The 21,259-nt window shown below is 38.0% G+C and overlaps 1 protein-coding gene across 1 annotated transcript in view; it reads left to right on the top strand.

Moving 5' to 3' along the window:
* The window catches only part of CSMD1 (CUB and Sushi multiple domains 1), a 1,813,702-nt gene that overhangs the window by 1,572,254 nt on the left and 220,189 nt on the right, over positions 1-21,259 (top strand). Inside the window, exon 27 of the mRNA XM_032618622.1 lies at positions 16,592-16,783. Within this exon, the coding sequence (XP_032474513.1) occupies positions 16,592-16,783 (192 nt within the window). The remainder of the gene's footprint in view (positions 1-16,591; positions 16,784-21,259) is intronic.

The raw sequence follows: 21,259 nt of genomic DNA on the forward strand, positions 1-21,259 counted from the left end.
TTGGCTTTTTCCTCTTTGCTTGCTTAACGAATCCACATGTGGACACACCATCTTTTAAGACCCCTTTAGCAGAATTAATGACATTGTCACTTACAGTGCCCAAATTCAGTGCTCATATTTCTGAGACAGTGTTTATCCCATCATGTGTGAGCATCCTACTTGCAGTCTACGGGACTAAGTTCCTGGAGGGCAGAATGTCTAGAACATGACATACAGTCAGTGGCTAAAAATTGTTTCTAATCAAATATGCTTGAAAACTTTCCAATGATGCGAATCTTGAAAATATTAGGATGATTTTGATTGTGTGACAAACACTATGTCATGTACCAAAAAGGATGTTTCATTACTGATTTCAGCTTCATTCAAAAATGTTAATAGAAAAGCCTTTAATAATAAAGATTCTTTCAGTTCTGAGTTAGTTTCTGTCCAGTGTTAATGGTCTTTATATGACATTTATTATCAGAAGTAGTGGACAGTATAGACTGTGTTTTCACTGGTAAAAAAACGCATTAGACAGATTTAATAACATGTATGCATCTTTGTTGACCTTTTAAGTTTTATAATTCTTTATACATTTATTTATCCTTCCTTAATGTTTTGATACCAGTTAGAAACCAAGCAGACTATTTTCATTTTATAAAGATTAATACCCATGTTTTAATTTAACTGAACATAATCTATTATTTGATAAATTTCCTGATTTTATTTTAAAAAGATCATTTTTTCCCCTGCTTTATAATAATCTTGGGAGAAGAACAACTGCTTACTGGGGTGCGGGGATATTGATTCTTAGCCTCAGTGCTATGTGTCTGTGTGCAGGCTTAATGGCCACTGAGGGAGCAGCTGCACACCACACCCTTCCTTATGTGTGTGTTTACCTTCCCTTTGCTATAAGACATTTTCTCCACTAGAAAAATGAACTGTTGGTGCTCACAGGATATTCACACCCCATTCAAGGTCCATTGTCCTGCCAGCTCCACACAGCATGTAAAACATGAGAATAAGAACTGACTAGTGCAATTATGTTAATTGTAATCAGCCTAACACTTTTCATTAAAGTTTAATTACTATTTAACCATGCATAAAATGTAAGAAAATGGAGTTCGGCTCACAAAACTGACCTTTACTCTAGGGGTTAAATAAACTTCAGCTGAGCCTCTAGTGGTCCGAACTCTCAGCTCTCCCACTCTAGGGAGAACGGCTCCAGGGCGATCTTGCACCCTCAGATTCCATGAGATGGATTTCCCTGTAAATAATGGTCCTAACTTAGCGGCTACATAACATCCCTTCCTAATTTACTTTATTGAAAGATAATTTAATAGGTACATTTTCATTAAAAAAAATCATTTGTTGTTCAAAACAAGAGAGACCCTTGGGGCTGCCAGTTGCTGAGCAGAGTGGGATTGTTTATAGGAGAGAACCGGCCATAGAGCCCGGGCGCCTGTACCAAGTTTCTGCGCAGAGACAGGACACAGCAGGTGCAGCTAGACTGCTCACCCCCTGCTCTCTTGGGACTCCCCTTGTGGGGCTGGTGGAAAACTGATCGTATGTTCTTATCATTGGCCACTCACACCCAGAGAGGCCAAAGAGTTTTATCCACCTTTGATTACTCGCACCCAGCTCATAACAGGGGTAGAACTGGTGTGTGTTGAATTATTGAGACTAAGATGCTAGCTTATTTAGAATTTAGTTTAAATTCTAAATCCTGGATTCCACAGAGTGTTGGGGTTTTAGCTGTGGTTGGCTTTGTCTAATACTAACAAGATTGATAACAAGAGGAACAGAGAAAAACAGGACACATAATGGCATCTTCCCTATTCTTGGGGACGTATCTTTTTTCCCCTCCAGTTTCATTGAAATATAACTGACTTATTGCATATGTGGAATCTAAGAAACAAAGCAAACTAGTGAATATAAAAAAAAGAAACAGGAATAGCCTCACCAGTAGAGAGAACAAACTAGTGGTTACCAGTGGGGAGAGGGAAGTGGGGAAGAGAAAGATAGGGTAGGGGGTTAAGAGGTACAAACAATTGTATATAACATAGATAAGCCACAAAGATATGTACAACACAGGGAAATAAAGCCATTGTTTTGTAACAACGTTAAATGGAGTGTAATCTATAAAAATACTGAATCACTGTGTTGTACACCTGAAACTAACATATTCACTAATACCGTAAATCAACTATACCTCAATTTTTAAAAATAATAAAATAATTGATACATAGAAATGTGTAAGTTTAAGGTGTACAGCATGTTGATTTGATACATTTAGAGACTAAAAAGTGATCACCACTGTAGTTCATACCACATCACATCACATAATTACCACTGCTTTTTGGTGGTGAGAACACTGAAGAGCTACTATCTTAGCAACTTTCAGGTATATAATGCAGTGTTCTTAACTGTAGTCACCGTGCTGTGCGTGACTTATTTATCTTGTTACTGGAGGTTTGTGCCCTTTGACCAACATCTCCCCATTCACCCCCACCCCCCAGCCCCTGATAACCACCATTCTACTCGCTGATTCTATGAATTCAGCTTTTGCAGATTCCACATATGTGCTATCATGCAGTATTTGTCTTTCTCTTCCTGACATCCCACATAGCATAATGCCCTTGAGGTCCATCCATGTTGTAGCAAATGGCAGGATTTCCTTCTTTTTCATGGGTGAATAACAGTCCAGTGTGTGTGTGTGTGTGTTTGTGCATGTACTGCATCTTCTTTATCCATTCATCTGTAGGTAGACACTTAGGTTGTTTCCATGTCTTGGCTATTGTGAATAGTGCTGCAGTGGACATGGGGGTGCGGGTATCTCTTTGAGATCCTGTTTTCATTCCCTTTGATCTTATGTGCAGAAGTGGGATTGCTGGATCATATGGTAGCTCTAGTTTTAATTTTTTGAGGAACCTCCCCACTGTGTTCCACAGTGGCTACACCAATTAGCATTCCCGCCAACAGTGCACAAAGGGTTCCCTTTCCTTGAGGATGTATCTAATACTAACTGTGAAAGAGATCTCAACCCTTTTCTATAAAACTACTAGTGGGAGTATCATCTGTACCTACCTTTCTGCTAATCTAAATCTTACTCCTACTGAAAGCTCATAAATCATTCCTCAGGCAGCAGTGATTTCTGTGGGAAGTCCCGGCACGGCCCCCCTCCCCCAGGACCGCGGATGTAACTGTCAATCAGCACAGTGCAGGAGGCAGAGTTACGCTACCTCGCTTGAATGAGAAGAGAGTGCTCCTAAATTTTACAGACTGAGTTATCATAATGTCTTTAAAAGCATGTCATTCAGAAATAAGTTGAGTCAGTGAGGAGAACATAGAAAATTTGAATCACTGTGACAAATATTGAGATAAGCATCTGACCACACCCTGCCCAGGTCACCCTTGTCCTCATAATGTGTGTGAACACATTGGTGTAATAATGAGGAATTAATGAACTAACCACTCATTCATTCATTCGTGTATTACTTTATTTATTCACCAACCAATATTGAACCCCTTCCTCCTGTGCTCCTGATCAGTGCTGGCGTTGGGGATCCAGTGCTAATAAGGCAGACGTTGCCCGGTCTTCATGAAAGTTATGGGGAAACATATGCCATTCACCTAGAATCTCCTTGTCTCTGTCCGCCTCCTCTGGACGGCCCACCTGGTGAGGACCCTGGTCTGCTTCCCTGCAGCTCCGGGATATGTCCTCCACCTTCCCTGGGGTGACGCCCACCTCTGAGGTCTTCAGCTCCTGCTTGACGCCCTGTGGTCTCCACTCCACTCCACCAGCCACTCTTGGGAAGGTGCACTGCATCTCGCTTCACCTTTAGTCGGCAAAGTTGAACCGGAACGTGCTGCTCCGTTCCCACAGCTGATCTTTCCATCTTCACTTCCCTGCCTGTGTCGGTTCTTAGTGCTTTACTGGGGCGTCTAGGCTGTCACTGTTCTCCCTTCTATTGGTTCCTCCTAAATTCCCGATACTTCTTTTCTGTCTTCAGCCATTTTATCCTTAAAATCAAGTCTCTTTCCACGTGCTAAGCTCCCTGGCCCATGTGCTTCCTGCATCGCATCTGCCCAGCATCCTCTGGTGAGAAGGAGACGCGTAAACCAAGAGCTTCTTCCCAGTGACTGTGGGACCCCCACCCTCACGTAGCTGAGCTACAGTCACTTATTTTGCCAGGGAACTCTGGGTCCCATTCACCTCATTTTCAAACCTTTGCCCCTTTGGTCGTCTCCTCTTTGGGGCAGTGGATGATCTGGAGTCTTCATTCACAAAGATAAACCTGTCAGAAGGATTTCCTTCCACTTCCTCCAGGAGACATCATTCTGTTTCTTTACTCCTGTTAGCTTGGGATAGTCACGCCTTCTCCCAAGCAAGGCTGGTCCTATCATGGATATGCCCCCGGCTGCTGGGACCTTGCCTGGTGTGCCCTCATCTTGTTTCATTTTCACCCTTTCCTCTGACTCCTCACTCCTTGTACACAGATGCTCAAATCACAATTTAAGATAAATACATACAACAACCCTTTGCCACTTTTGAGCATCCTGTTTTTCTCCTTCATCTAGAACATGTTTTGGGCTTGCTGTGTGCGTTTCCTCACCTCCAAATCATCCTGCAGCCCCCTGGTTTGTTTCTGCCCCCATCACCTCGGTTTCACCGCTCTTGTCACGGTCAAAAATAAGCCATGAGTCTCAATCAACACACACCTTTTCGTGGTTCTGGCAAGTGGCCTCCTGCAGAAGTTCAGTGCATCTGACACTTTCCACCTTGTTGAAATATTATTTTCCCTGGATTTTCACAACTGTCCCTCCAATCCTTCCTGCCTTGCCAGTCTCTCTGTTGTCTCCTGCAGTCTCACCTTCCTCTTCCTGGTTTCCTTGGGACCTGGTCTTAAGTCATCTGCTCTCTCTATTCACTGTCTCTCTGAGCAATGTTCTTTCTTCCCTGGGTGTGGACAAAGATCCAGAAGGTCATCACTTCAAAACTCTCTATTCGGAGCTCACACCTGTCTTGTGAAGCTCTAAGGGGCCAAATACATAAATTCGTTTGAACATCTTGCAGACATGTCAAAATTGGCATGTCCGGGTCTATCCCGTCACCACATCCGATCCAATCCAGACCCAGCCTCCAACAAGACCTCGTGTGGCTGCTCTTATCTTGCATTTCCCCTTCATCACACAAGCCCACATCTGCTGGGTCTCACCCACACCAGACCCTGTCTAAAGGGCTGCTCAGAGGAGGGTGATTGTATTGAACCTGCGTTTGAGAAAAGCCACGTTGGCCAAGAGCCAATCTAATCAAGCTAAGCCCCCCACGTAAAAAGTCCTTCTCCAGTTTCTGACTGGAGAATAAAATCCTGTTACATGAGCCCCGACTGATTGACGTGGGGCTCCCGTGTATCTGCCCATCCTCACCCACTCCTTCCACCTGGCTTCTAAGGATTTTTTTCTCCTGTTTTCAGACCTTCACTTGCAAAGTGCCTTCTGTCCAGGACTCTGTCCCCCTGTTCACTGCCTGCTATTCCTGTCCATTTCCCGAGTGGCAATTAAACACCACTCCTTGTAGGAGGATTCTCTGAGCCCAAAGAATAAATAAGAACCCATTTTATATCATTTTTACACTTCCCCCTCTATAATGTTCACCACTAGTTATTTTTATAACTTTTTGGCTGTTACTGAATATCCTGGTATTCAGAAGTCAGATATTTTACACTAGTTACTGCATTTGTCTCTGCCTCACTTTTGACACTTAAAAGTATTTTGTCTTTTGTTTTCTAGTTTCTTGTGTATGTGTCTATATTTTCTGCTTATTTCTTTTTTTTTTGGTTATTGGTTCTAGTGAGACTGAATTTCCTAAATTATTGATTTTTTAAATATTTTAATATATCAATAAAATATTGATATTTTAAATATTTAATATTTTTAATATTTAATAAAATATTTCTGATTTTTTAAATAATTTCCTAAATTATTGATTTTTCTAATATTCAGTCTTTAGGATGGTTCCAATTACAAGAGCAACCACCCAGTAGATGTGTGTTGAATTGAATTTTAAAAGTGACTTAAAACTTGTCTTTGGACTTCCCTGGTGGCGCAGTGGTTAAGAATCCACGTGCCAATGCAGGGGGCACGGGTTTGAGCCCTGGTCCGGGAAGATCCCACATGCCGCGGAGCAGCTAAGCCCGTGTGCCACAACTACTGAGCCTGCACTCTACAGCCCTTGAACCACAACTGCTGAGCCCATGTGCCACAACTAGTGAAGCCCGTGTGCCTAGAGCCCGTGCTCTGCAACAAGAGAAGCCACCACAGTGAGAAGCCGGCACACCGCAATGAAGAGCAGCCCCCGCTTGCCTTAACTAGAGAAACCCTGAGTACAGCAACAAGGACCCAACGCAACCAAAAATAAATAAATAAATTTTAAAAAAAGAACTTGTCCTCCCCAGATAACTCACGTTCTCATTAAGGTGATTAAAAAAGAAATTTGAGGTGCATATTCGAGTAATATGCTTGGAAGCATTTAGCAGTATTAAAGAGAATATAAACTGTCCATATTTAGCAATCCTATCAGAGTGGAAGTGGAAAAAATACATATATATATAATATATAATATTATATATGTAATATACAACATATGTATATAGTATATATTATATATTGTATTATATATAAATATATATTATATTTTTATGTATATAATTTTAAGCATTATAAGACTCACTTAAACTATAGTAAACTGCATAATCCTGTAACAGAAAACTCTCAAAAGTATATGCACATATGCACACACATGTAATATTATATAATTTTTAGAACAGGCATCACAGAGGCACTGTTTTTCTACCCATGAAAGATAACATGGCTTGGGGCTAAGCCCCATCTTAACAGCTCTGTGAACAGGCATGTGCACAAGTTTCATGGACTTAGGTTAAATGAGGGCACCATACTCTTTTTACCACCCACAGTTTTGATGAGGACTGCTCTCAAAAGTAAGGAACACAAAAGCACTTTGATTTATCAGTTTTCCCAAATATAAGGGGCTGCTATTATTTATTCTCAGTTCTAGAGATATATTGACTCCAGGGAAGTATTATGTGATAAATGACACAGTCTGCAGCTCTCAGATTAGATCTCCTCAACTCCTTGGCCTCCTGTTTCACACTACTCAATTCACACTGGCAAAAGTAAGATTCTCCTGACACTTGCTTGGCAGGAAGCCTCCAGATAGTGCAGTTTTGATTTAGAGGCAGGAAAAGATAGTAAACAGGTTAACTGTCACTTGACCACACTAACGTTATGATACCAGATACTTGCATGGCTGCAACCACCTGAGGTTTCTGTAACATGTTGAAGTTGTTAATCGTGCACTTATTATCAGCAGAGAATAGGTGGATTTGCAGCATGTTTAGTGAAAACTGTGATAGTCATCTTTTTCTCCCCTCAAGTCTGTCTTGTGTCAGTACACAGATTTTTATCTTTTGTACTTATTAAAAGCTGAGAATCAATTTAACAGTGACGACTAATGTGATAGATGTTTAGAACAGGATCTATGGAGGGTGAGGTTTTCCTTTGATTGTGACTTTAGATATAAAGAAACTAAAACCTCTTTGAATAACTGAATGAAGGATTCTTCACTGTTATGAGGATGCAAAACATAGGATTTTATGATGCATTCAAAGTGTAAATATCTGTGTTACTAAATAGATATAAAGTGTTTTTAAAGTAACTCTAAAGTCTAAAGTATTTTTAGATCTTCAGACATACTTAGTTTCCCATAGATTCTATATTTGGCATGATGAAAATAGAAGTGCTAATTAGTATTTTTTCTCAGAGTATTTGCAATTCCTTTATAAAGGAGGAAGTTAACTTAGTTCCCAGTGCAGTCCTTGGAACTTAACTGACACAAGTGACTGAAGTACTGTTGTGAACACTAGTAGTCTGTTAAATTTTTATGTCTTTTAAAATTTTCCAAGTGCATTCTCTTACATGGTCTAATTTTTACAACTATGTGGTATGCAGATATCAAAAATATAGTTGTATAACTAGCAAACAAATATTAGAACATTTATTTACAAGAAATAGAAAAATTATTTGACTTACAGAAATTGCCTAAATTGGACATGTATTATATACCACTAATGTTCTCTTTCCAATAATTGATTATGAGGATCTTTGAAATCATTTAAAAAGTTAATTTAAAACAATTTAAACAAGTTAATTTTAAAAATCCAATGTTATACAGATAGAGGACTCAGATCTTACTATAAGCAGCAGAAAAAGTATAAGGACGATTATTACAAAAAAATAAGTGACTCCTGAATTTGAAAATGAAAATGTGTAGGATGAGGGGATTTATTGTCTAGTTTAATAGCTGCAATATAAATAGCTCTTGAATGATTATATTTTGATTTAATTAGCATGAAATATGGGACTCAACTTTTTTGCTTTAATGGAATTCACATTCCCTATTGTGCAGAATCAAAGTGATTGATTTATTTCTGTTCCATATTGAAGTTTTTCTTAAATTGTAGAACTCAATTTACACTTACGTTTGATAGTCTACTATAATGACATATTTTCATAGCTATTAAGTGTTTATTCAGTACAAAGACCATGAAAGCAAATGTTCCACTTTTGAAACATTGTTACAGAGGATGCTTGAGTAACAGATCATAAAGGGTATTTAGTATTTTCGTATACTAACATCACTCTCTCTGTCTGCACAAGTGTTTTAATGCCTGTGGTCCCGCTGTCAAACTAAAATCTTTCACGCCTTCTGAGGCTTCATCGTTCCTGTCTGAGGAATCTTGGCCTCTAATTTGTTCCCTCTGGCCCGCAGTAATAGCATTAATGAAGCCTCTTGGTAAATAGTTAATTGTGTTCATGAGAAAGGACTTCTCGTCTGATTTCGTATTTTTTTATTCCGAAAGAAAGAGTCATTTTCCTCAGGAATGAGTGACAATATATAGTGTGCATCTTCAGATTTGCCAGTATATATCCATAATTTCACAATCCTGAAGCCCGTGTTGCTTTCTGTCATGAAGGAACATGAGAAATAACACGATTCCTGTGTTGAATCCTGATATTGTTTCATTCCTTTGAATTTTGAAATTAAACACGTGTATACACATACATTCATATCATAAAAATAGTTTTAAATCTAAAATGATTTGTATTCATTGTATGCAATTCAAGTGAATACTGCAACTCAGACATATATTTGTGCATATATATATAAACCTTTATAATTAAACTTTTTCTTTAGAAGTACTTGTAAATTCACATGCCCTTGTGAGGAGTAAAACAGAGAGATCCTGTGAACCCTTAGGAAGTCCCCTCCAGGGGTAACATCTTGCAAAACTAGAGCACAAATCACAGCCAGAATATCGACAATGATCAGTCAATATGCAGAACACCCATCACCGAAAGGGTCCCTCAGGTTGTCCTTTTATAGCCACACCCACTTCCCTCCTGCCACCACCCCATCCTTAACCCTGGCAACCTCTAATCTGTTCTCTATTTACATGACGTTGCCATTCCAACAATGTTATATGAAAGGAATCCTGTAAGGTGTAGTCTCCCTTTTTTCGCTCAGAGTAGTTCTGTGGAGATCCACCGGGGCTGTCGTGTGTCCCCTCGGTTTATTCCTTTGTGTTGTGGAGTAGTATTCCATAGACTGGATATACCAGCTTGTTTAGTCATTCACCCACTGAAGGACATCTAGGTTATTTCTAGTTTGGGACCATTATGAATAAAGCTGCCATAAACATTCATGTACAAGTTTTTGTGTGAACATAAGTTTTCATTTATCTGGGATAAATGCCCAGAAGTATAATTTCTGGGTTGAATGGCAATTGAATGTTTAGATTTTAATGGCCAAATAATTTCCCAGAGTGGCCGTACCATCTTACATTAACACCAACCATGCCTAAGTGATTCCTTTTCTCTGCATCCTCACCATCATTTGATGTTGTCTATATATGTGATATTATTAGCTGCACTAATAGGTATGTAGTGATATCTCTTTGCATTTCCCTAATGGCTAATGATTTTGAACATCTTTTCACGTACTTATTTGCCATCTGTACATTCTCTTCAGTGACATGCTTTTTCATGCCTTTTGCCTGTTTTTTGGTTGGGTATTTTCATGTTTTTATTTTATTTTTTTGCATCTTCAGCATTCTCAATATATTTTAGATACTAGTCCTTTGTCAGATATGTGGCTTTTAAACTTTTTCTCTTGGTCTTTAGCTTGTCTATTCATCCTATTAACAAAGTCTTTCTTGGAGAAAATTTTTAAAATTTTGATGAAGTTTATTAATTTTTGCTTTTTATAGAACATGCTCATGTTGTCATGTCCTTGCCTAGCCTTAAATCCCAAAGATTTTCTCCTAAAAGTTTTATAGTTTTACCTTTTGTATTTAAATGTGATCAACTGTGAAAGAACTTTTGTGTAAGATATGAGACTTGTGTCAAGGCTCTTTCCCCAGCACTGTGTGTTACTATTGAAGCCCACGAGAGGGATTTGTGCAATGTGCATTTGAGCAGCCAGCAGCTCTGCTCTTGATCTCGGAAGATCTCAGAAGACTCCATGTCTCCATTTCCTGAAGCACTTTGTCATTGTCAGAAAGGAGAGGAGGAATGTCGACTGAATGAAGTGGAACTTGGTAGAATTCATACTTACTTTCTTTAATTTGTGGTCTGGGATTGAGTGGAAGCACCGTTGGATGACTTGAGGTTCCTCTTTTCTGTGTTTCCTAAACCTTTTCCAGCCACCAAAGCGCTGATGCACACGTGACAGAGTTCTGACGGCCAGTTCAGGTCTATCCTGTCAAATACGTCAGTGACCCTCCAGAATGAGATTTCCCTATTCAGTGCTATGATCTAACCCAAAAGAGCAACTTTTCAGAGAAAATGATAACCTGCCCACGTGCATAAAGAGTTAATTCAGTTTTCTTAACTCAAGAACATGAGAACTTAATATGCAGGTTAAGATCTGACTGTTAGATATCTCTGCTTCTGATATGGAGCGTATTGGTGTCGCTTTATGTGTTTTTCCATATACGTGGTAAGCATTCTCTCTGTGGAGGTTATGTTATGAAAGGGTGTTTTAAGATAATAAATGTACACTAAGCAAACTTCTATGAACTAATAACGCAGTTGATAAGTATACTTTTTTTTTTTTTTAAAAAAAGGGACTTACCACATAAATGCACACTTCTTTATCTTTACTCACTTTGACCCTGAAATGTATTGTCCACTCCACAACTCATCCATAAAAGGCAATGTGGTATCCATCTCCCTTCCAGGGCTTGAATACTGCTGAGTTGCTGCCCGGCTGCTCAACATCCGGCTCTCGATAAATATACTTTTAAATGATGTTTAAAAACATGCAGGGGGGGCTTCCCTGGTGGCGCAGTGGTTGAGAGTCCGCCTGCCGATGCAGGGGACACGGGTTCGTGCCCCGGTCTGGGAGGATCCCACATGCCGCGGAGCGGCTGGGCCCGTGAGCCATGGCCGCTGAGCCTGCGCGTCCGGAGCCTGTCCTCCGCAACGGGAGAGGCCACAGCAGTGAGAGGCCCGCGTAACGCATAAAAAAAAAAAAAAAAAAAAAAAAAAAAAAAAAAAAAAAAAAAACATGCAGGGGGGCTTCCCTGGTGGCGCAGTGGTTGAGAGTCCGCCTGCCGATGCAGGGGACGCAGGTTCGTGCCCCGGTCTGGGAAGATCGCACATGCCGCAGAGCGGCTGGGCCCGTGAGCCATGGCCGCTGAGCCTGCGCGTCCGGAGCCTGTGCTCCGCAATGGGAGAGGCCACAACAGTGAGACGCCCGCGTACCGCAAAAAAAAAAAAAACATGCAGGGGCTTCCCTGGTGACACAGTAGTTAAGAATCCACCTGCCAATTCAGGGGACACGGATTCAAGCCCTGGTCCGGGAAGATCCCACATGCTGCGGAGCAACTAAGCCTGTGTGCCACAACTCCTGAAGCCCCCGCACCTAGAGCCCGTGCTCCGCAACAAGAGAAGCCACAGCAGTGAGACTCCCACGCACCGCAACAAAGAGTAGCCCCCGCTCGCTGCAACCAGAGAAAGCCCGCGCACAGCAACGAAGACCCAACACAGCAGAAAATAAATAAATAAATTTATTTTAAAAAATAAAAATAAAAAACATGCAAGGAGGACTTGACACATTTAATAGGACGTGTCCCAAATGCACAATTTTTTAGAATAGAGAAAGAACACAACTCTGCATATTATTTTAATATGTATATATTCCGTAAAGTCTCCAGTGTCAAAAATGACTTTATCCCATTGGAAATAAATTTGTGTACATTGCAATTCTTATGATACAATGGTTCTCCACCACCATCGCTGCCTCTTGCAAACAAAAACATCAGGTCCGTGGCTCTCACGCTAAGTGGAGCACAGGTTCAGATCGCTCAAGTCCATCGCTCTGGATGCAGAGACAAAGAGTAGCGATGTCCCTTAGATGCCACTGGGCCTGTGGAAGGTTCTTTGTGACTTGAAATAGTCCAGGGAACCCCTGGGGAAATTGAAAAATACAATACCCATCACCTCAGGAATAGTATCTTCTTTTTCTAAGGTGATAGAGGGATAAGACTGATGCAACTAAAAATATTGTTTTCCTTTTTATGGCAATAAACTGGAATGATTCAGTCACCAAAATCCCATTTGAAGAAAAAAACGTTTAAGAGAAAATTGAGTGCGAGAAACATGTGGCGTATAAAAGAAAACAATCATAGAAAGGAAATGAGTGTATGCCTCATCCATAACTTTGTATGACCCTGAAGGTGAAAAAGCAATTTCTGACCCCAAAGAAATGTCTTTGGTTGGGGGCTTTCATATTAGTCTCCAAATAAGCTTTATTGCCGTTACCAGAAAACATCTTTACACAATTTGTAACTAGGGGAAAATAAAATGGCATTTATTTCAAGGACCCAACCAGTGTATTTCCCACTGCATTTTTAAAAATGGTTTTGTCTTCCCTAAAGTCGTCTTATTGTTTTTGTATTTTTAATCCAATCTAGATTACCCTAAGAACTTCTTATTTTATAACTTTTTAATGGCATGCTGTATTATTATTATTACAGATATGCCAAATGGAAATTTGCTTTAGAAGTAGAAACTTCTTTCAAAACTGAATTAAACCTCATACCATTAATGGACATATAACCCTTAGTACAAGCCTGTGTTTTATATACTGATATTCTGTGGATCTTTATTTGGAAGGGTTTGAAGAAATTTGTTGAGAAAAACATGCTCTATAATAACAGACATTTAGAATACACTGGATTAAACTTTTTTTTTTTTTTTAGTTTCTTTACTGTAGGGTTTCTTTGAGCCTTTAATCCCTGATGTACAGCGGGGATCTACAACAGGGAGCTAGAGTATACAGTATTTGCCCATCTTGTTTGACCAAACACCTTTAATAACCTATAGAAAAGTGTTCTACAGAACACTTGTTTTTGCAAGGCTCATATGTCTGTTGAAATTCTTATTCATGTACAAAATCTGTGCATCTTTGTGTAAAGCTTTTTTATTGAGTAATGTGTGTGTTTGCTTTTAATGAATACTGAATAAAAATTCGGAAAGAGAAGTAATAAAACATACCTTTGTTTTAAAAATTACAATGAGACTTACCTATGATCTCCTTGACTTTTCGTCTAAAGGTTTATTTTTAAATTATTTTAATACTACATACTTATTTATCATATAAATATTTCTATGGGTGTTTACTAAGAATACCACTGTTTAATAATAGACAATTAACTGTTTTAATACTATATATTTAATTTTTCATTATTTAAATGCTATATTAAATTAATTCTCACTTGGAAATGAATATGTAATCATCCATGTGCCCACTTGCTTGAGGAAAGAATTACGTTTATTTGGGGGATGTGAAATTCAGTCCAATGGCCAAGATTGTAAATGTGCAATAGGATTTACTTATTTTTTTTCTGGAGTCTAGAGAAATCTCAGCAAAGGTAGAGCACAGGTAGAGCTTAGATTCTTTAATTACTCAAATAGTAAACTCAAGATCGTTTGTAAGATACTAGTTCAGTGGAAGCAGCATTTTGTTGCCTAGGTGATGGCCATGATGGGCTATGATTCTGCTGATTGAATACTATAATTGCTGTTCTATATTATAAAAATTTGTGGCTTATGGGTGTGACACTTCTGAGTTTCTAACTAGAAGCTTTGTGTCCTTGGGTCCATTCTGCATTCTACTGCTGTCCGGGTCTTCTTTTGGGAAAACGTGCTTGCTTTCCACCCTGCATTCTAATCTTTGCATCTGATGGGAGGAGAGTGGAAACTAAAAGAATCTTCCTCAATGACTCTGATATGGCATTTCCTGCTCTCTTCCCATTGAAAAAAATTACACGGAAGCCCAAAAGCTTCCTTTCTTTTTGATATCTACTGAGAATTCTGCTTCCAAGTAAAATTCCCCTACTCAGAACACTAATAATAATAACAAGGATGACAGGTATGATAAGCCAGCCATCATGCTGTGGGATTAAGACAGAACTGAAATGTCTGCAGTGTCCAGTATTACAGTAAAGTATGTTATCTGAAAACACATCCACTGAAAATATGTCAAAGGTGTTGGATACAATTATTTTTAGCCTTTTAAAATGTATCACTGAAACTGCAAGAACATGAGGAATCCTGAGAGTCACCAAAATAATGTGAAATGCAGAAAGGCCATGAAGTTCAGAAGTTGGCTTTGCCCTGGGAGCATCTGTCAGTTCGTCCCTGGTGACACTGAGCTTCCATTTTGAGAGTCTGTGGGCTGAAAGAATAGGAAACAAGGTCTAAGATCTTTCCAATATTGGAAATGTAATTGGAGACCCTCATATACTGCTAGAACTCCAAAGGGGGGATGTCCTACTCTCACTATAAGGGAGAATAGATAGATGGTAGAGATAGATAGATAATAGATAGATATAGATAGATAGATAGATAATAGATAGGTGATAGATAGATAATAGATGATAGATAATAGATAATAGATGATAGATAATAGATATATGATAGATGATAGATACATGATAGATGATAGATAATAGATAGATAATAGATAAGAGAGAGACAAATATGGATATAGATATAGGTATAGAAACAGACACAGATATAGACAACTCATAACCACAAGCAGGTTTCAAACTAGCTTATAGATGAATTCATGCCATTTCTGTGGCCCAAAATGCCTCAACAGAGATTTTTTTTTTAAAGAGGTAGAAGGCTTCTTGTGTTCCAGGCACATGGTAAAGTCATGGTAAAGTCAAATGAGAATCCCCTCTGGATAAACACACCTTCAAAACAATTATTGCAAGTGAAGTTCCAAAAACAGAAATGCAAATTCAAAACTCAGAGGCACTTTAGATTACATGAGATATTGGAATTATTATCAGATCAGACTGTAAGAGTTTAAAAAATAAAAGAGAATAAAAATATGAGTAGGGAACAATATGCTGTATAAATGGCCAAAGATATTTGAACAAAATGCTAACTAACAGAAAAGCACAATGAAAGAAAGTTTAAAACTCAACATAATAAAATAATAAATTTGATGCAGATGGAGAGAAGTTTGTGATAGGAAGATAGTCTAAAACACTACCCAGAAGATGGAACAAAGATAAAAAAATGATTTAAAAATGAAAAGTTGAGACAGAAGATAGAGACATTTGTCAAATTTTAATTCATAAGAGAGGAACAGAGATAATAGGAGAGAACTGATATTTGACAAGATAGTGGCTTAATCCTCAGATTCAAAACTTCAAATGATTCCAAGCAGGGTTAATAAAAGGAGGTTCATACATAGACATAATATTGTAAAACTTTTATTTCCTTAGAAATAAAGAAAATTCGTACATAGACATCATATCGTGAAATGTTAGGACATCAAAGACAAAAAGATGATCTTAGAGTCGTTTCAGACTGTGAGATTAAGTAGGAAAACTGGAAGGCAGAAGAAGTGGGATAATTTCTTAACAGTATTTAGGGGAAAATAAGGACAACAACAGCTATCCTAAACTATAAACTTGGTAAAAATATTCTTTGGGATTAAAGGAGTATTAAAAATATCTTTAAAGAACTAAAGGTGGTTTTGGACAAAACAGTTTAAGAGAGTTTAGTTCATCTTAGCTGGTTGTGAAGTGGGAAGGCACTGACCAAAGGGAATTTATCCTATTTTGTTTTCCTCAAGGTTCCTTGAGATTGGTATTCTTAAATTATTTAAATTGTGGCATGTATTTTCATTAAAATATTGTCAATGAGACGATCAAAGGGGAATGTGTGTGTACGTACATAGTATGATACAGAAATCCTTAATATATTCCATAATTGGTTGAATTTTCATGAAGATTTTGCTAGAATCTGTTCAAAGGAAGCATAATCAAGATGCATGCTATTGAATGTATTCTTGAGGGGAAAAAAAGCTTCTTTTCTTACGTTCATATGTGGACAAGTGATTCATTAACGCGGATCAAGAGAGCTTCAGCCCACGAGGGCTCTACATCTATAAGAGTGCTGGGATCGTGTTTCCAGTCATTGATGTGATGTTGTCCCTTCTTTCTAGCATCCATCGCGTCCACCTGCAACGACCCAGGTATACCTCAAAATGGCACCCGCTATGGGGACAGCAGAGAGCCAGGAGATACCATCACTTTCCAGTGTGACCCTGGGTACCAGCTCCAAGGACAAGCGAAAATCACTTGTGTGCAGCTGAATAACCGATTCTTTTGGCAACCAGACCCTCCTACATGCATAGGTATTGTGCAACAGAAAATAGGAATTTTATATTTCTGAAGGAATGCATGTTATCATTAAAATTGCTCTGTGTGTGTATTATTCTTCAGCAGTATTTCTCAAGAGTTTCTTGCATGCCCTCTGGTTCCCCGAGATTATATTGAAATTTTATTACAAACCTTTAAACTTTACTTTATTAGGTGAGGTAAAGGAAGTAGTTTACTTAATGTATGGTAATTGACATTTATCTAACATTTCCTATCCTTAAGAAATCTCATAAAAATATGGATCAATCAAATTACTGTAATTTAAAATTCTGTGTGGCTGAAAATTCATAACTCTACCATTGTCGTTCTCATTTTTAATATAGAAACGTGCCCTTAAGCAAAACCTACTCAATAAAAAGGTGTGTTCTCTTTTTTAGAAGATTCTTCTGTAATAGCAGTACATTTTTAATAGAATCCTAAAAACTAGAAATTACACTGTTTATGTCAATATAAAGATAAAAGGAGAGACTTCTTTCTAAAATTTACTAGAATTTTATAATTTGACCTTATTAAAGAGAAAACAATTCGCGTGCAGACCTTAGTTTGAATAACCAATATCCAAGATAGTCTATCACAAATATGGTTTTAGGGCAAGACATATTTATATATAAAATAGTAATTACATGTAGATTGTCCCTTCAGTCAATTAAATATTTTACCATAAATACCTCTGTATGGTATCCCATCTTAATTTTTAAAGGAAACTTAATTTTAATGAACTGTCACAGTATAATTTGTACTTCCTTATAATCTGTTTGAAAAATATAAAATTAATCTGCAAAGACAGGAAGTGATAATGAAATGATATGCACATAGTTAATGGGCCATTTTGCATCAGGTGACCTTGAGGGAATTTTGTGACTTAAAATGATTTTTAATTGTCATAAGGGATTCTCAGTGGTCCTGTGGAGATATAATATGCAACTCTTAACTTATTACAGAGTGTTTGCAGGATTCTGAAGACAGATGAGAATTGATAGCTCTTCTTATTAGCATGCTCAGCCCTGTCAGAGAGCTACCCTGTTTATGCAATGTTCTGTGCTGCACGTACATTTCGTGACTTTTGTGAGCACAGTTGCATTTTACCTCAAGCTGAGTCATCAGGAGATGTGCCAGATTTCTACGTGTTCCTTTTCTAAAGTGGAGTAATTACCTATAAATGCAACCATCATTTTAAACCATTCTTCTATTTTTAAATCAGGAGAGGCACATTTTTTTTCAGTTTGCATGAGTTTAAGCTTATGGAGGAGTACATTAAAAAGCAATACAACTACCAGTCAATCTCTTGAAGGTAATTTCTTGGTTGACATTCATGTAAACCATTCATTGTAAAATTTGACCACCTTTCCAAATAATCTATAGTTTTTTGGGGTCATCTCTTAGTTACCTAATTTTAATCAGCGACTAGATAAACCGGTTCTCAGCAATGAAAATAGGTAACACTTTATCTGTCTTGAATATCAGCTCCAAAAATAAGCCAAGATCACTCCCAGGCCATTGAATATCAGTTCTGTGGGCAACAGAACCACCCACATACAGGTATCACGTAACACAATGTGGAAAATACGTATTTGGGAATAAGTGAACAATATCTTTTTATCATATTGTAAACATATTTTGCCCCAGCAATGAGATTATGCCTCTGTATGATACTCATCCCTTAGAGCATGGTCATGTATCAGCACTCATCTACATTCTGTTCTGCTGATGCGGACATTTTTTATTTTTAATGTTTTTGCTTTTTTCTTATTAAACATAATATGTTTTTGCAGAAGTTTTATAAGCTACAGTTAAGAAAAAAGAGGAAGAAAACAAACACTGTCACCTTTTTACCTGAAGGCAACTACTATTAGCATAAACAGGCATAAGTAAGCTTCATAATTATTTTATGTATATATAATCTATTTTTAAAATGTTTTAAAATGATAGCACCCTGAATGATTATTTTGTAAATTACACTTTTACTTATTGGTACACGATGAGTATCTTTTGTGTTATTATGTATTTTTTACTAATTAAGTTTTATGCCTGCACAGTCTTTCTCTGTTTGGATCAGTATTGACCAATATTGATTCCACTAATCCCTCCTCAATGTATGGTTAGGTGTTTCAGCCTTTTCCCTTTCACGAAAATTGCTGATATGAACACTTGTTGGAAAACACATCCATGATTGTTTATGAATGACATATTTCTACAAACTTAGGTATTTCTAGAATTTTCAAAACTTTTTCAGAAAGGTTGCACCAATTTACGTCACCGTCAGCATGACTGTTTATTTTCCCCGACTCAGAAAAGGCACTTTATGTGATATTTCTTAATCTTATAATATGGGCAGGAAGTGAAGATTCCTTGGCGTTTTGATTGGCATTTTATATTAAAAATGAGGATGAACTGCTTTTAATTTCATATATTCTTATCGACCACTTGAATTTGCTCTTTCCTGTTGACTGGCTAATTTCTTTTTTCCGTTTTATTCTTAGTGTATTTTTTCCTCCTATTTGCTGTTCTTTCCCATTCTCTCCCTTTTATAAAATCTCTTAACCACTCACCTGTTAATATGTTACTCATATTCTCACCAGCTTGTCATTTGCTGCTAATCTGCCCTGTGATTTATGCTAATCTGCCCTGTGATTTATGCTAATCTGCCCTGTGATTTATGCTAATCTGCCTTGTGATTTGCTTGGATGCCTCACTTCTTTCACTTCACAAAGGACTCCAGTGATGGAGGCACCTCCTTCTGGAACTGAGTCTTAAAAGACCGATTCTCTGGACCAGAAGACACTCAGTACTTTCTGATTTTGAGTAAAGTGTCCCTTGAACATCTCCACAGTTTCAGTTTTCTCATATAGCCCACAATACCTTTTGTCCAAGTTCAAATTCTAAAGAGCTCTGCAAAGCAAAAATGCATTCCAAGTTTGCAAAAACTTATTTGGTGGCACCATCCTGCCATGATCTACAGGGTAACTATTTTGTGGCTATTTACCCCACTTAATGGTGTGAACATTGAAATGTTCTGGTGTGGAAATAGTAATGTGTCTAGTTAAACAGTACCTCTGCAAACCTTAGTGGATGAACGTGCTACCGTGTATGTCAGGAGGGTCCACCCTAAGGGTTTCGAATAAGGAACTGTGGATTGATGTGAGTTTGTGGATTTTGTCTCTATGTCCGTTCCCGCTGGAGAATAGAATCTAGAGTGTCTGAATTGCATTTTGTACTAAATGTAATCCTATCCAAAACAGTTTACAGGCTTTCTAATGAAAACCTGATGAAGCTAAAATGAAGAATTCCCCACCAAAGAGAGAACAAACCCAGCAAGACGGTCCTCCTTAATTCCACTTTAAGCCTTTAAATAACCTCATTTGAAAATGCCACCTGGGACCATTATGAATAAGACAGGATCTGCCCTTTGTTTCTTTTCAATTAATAGTTGAGTCTCATCCCTGAACTCTTCCTGCTGGTGGTACCCTTGTACCCGGTGTCCTGAATCTGTCATGTTTCTTCTTTTAAAACCTGAGCGGAGTAGCATAACCTGCAGCCCTCAGGTACCTCTGTCCCCACCTCAGCGCCGCCTCTGCTGCTTGTCCAGGCTTCTCATACTCCAGGCTGTCAGCACCTACGCAGTTCTGGGGGAGGCCACGTCCTGTGAGAGCCACTTAGCGGATTGTCTCCACATCGTTTATTAAAATAAAACTGCATACTATGGAAAATGTGGTTTTAATCATTTTGAAGAAAGTTATATCATATTGCTCTTGAGAGTATATCTGTAAGAATTTATTATAAATATTTCCTGTGATATTACTCAGAGTTTGCCTTAGATGAGACGGAAGTTATAACAAAGAGTCTTGGGATTTGCTATATTTTTTCTTATGGAAAGTTAAGTTTTCAGGAATGTTAAGTGAGTATTTAAAGACACATCCATATCAGAAAATTATAAAGTGTGTAATCTTCATCTTATTTTCAAAAAAGTCCTTGTGTATGTGTGTGGAAAATATCAGCCATTAGCATATTTCCTTCTCTACTTATTTTTTTCCCTGAATATATACATGATCAATGAAGTGAAATAAGGGATACAGTTTAGAGGGAACAGTATAATTTAATCAGGGTGATTTTTTAAGAACAACTTGGAGACAATTCACAATATTGGCTATGAAGAACCTTAAACCTAGCATATTAATGTGAATTTTGCATTGTTTTAGTACCTTCCACAGCATGGAAGCTCTAACAGAAACGTTATCTACTAAATAAAGCAGTCCTAAACATTTTCAGGTTCAAGAATGATGACGGTCTTGCCTGTTAACAACAATAAACTACATAATCGTTGCCTTAACTAATACAAATGTAAACACATGTAATTAAAAGTTAATGACTGCAGAAACAAACTAAATGTATTACTGTCACCTGAAGTGCTTCTTCCTGATAGTAACCTTCTAAATAGTGTGATGAAATATTTT

Source organism: Phocoena sinus, chromosome 21 (genome assembly GCF_008692025.1).
Source record: "Phocoena sinus isolate mPhoSin1 chromosome 21, mPhoSin1.pri, whole genome shotgun sequence".
Classification (NCBI taxonomy): domain Eukaryota; kingdom Metazoa; phylum Chordata; class Mammalia; order Artiodactyla; family Phocoenidae; genus Phocoena; species Phocoena sinus.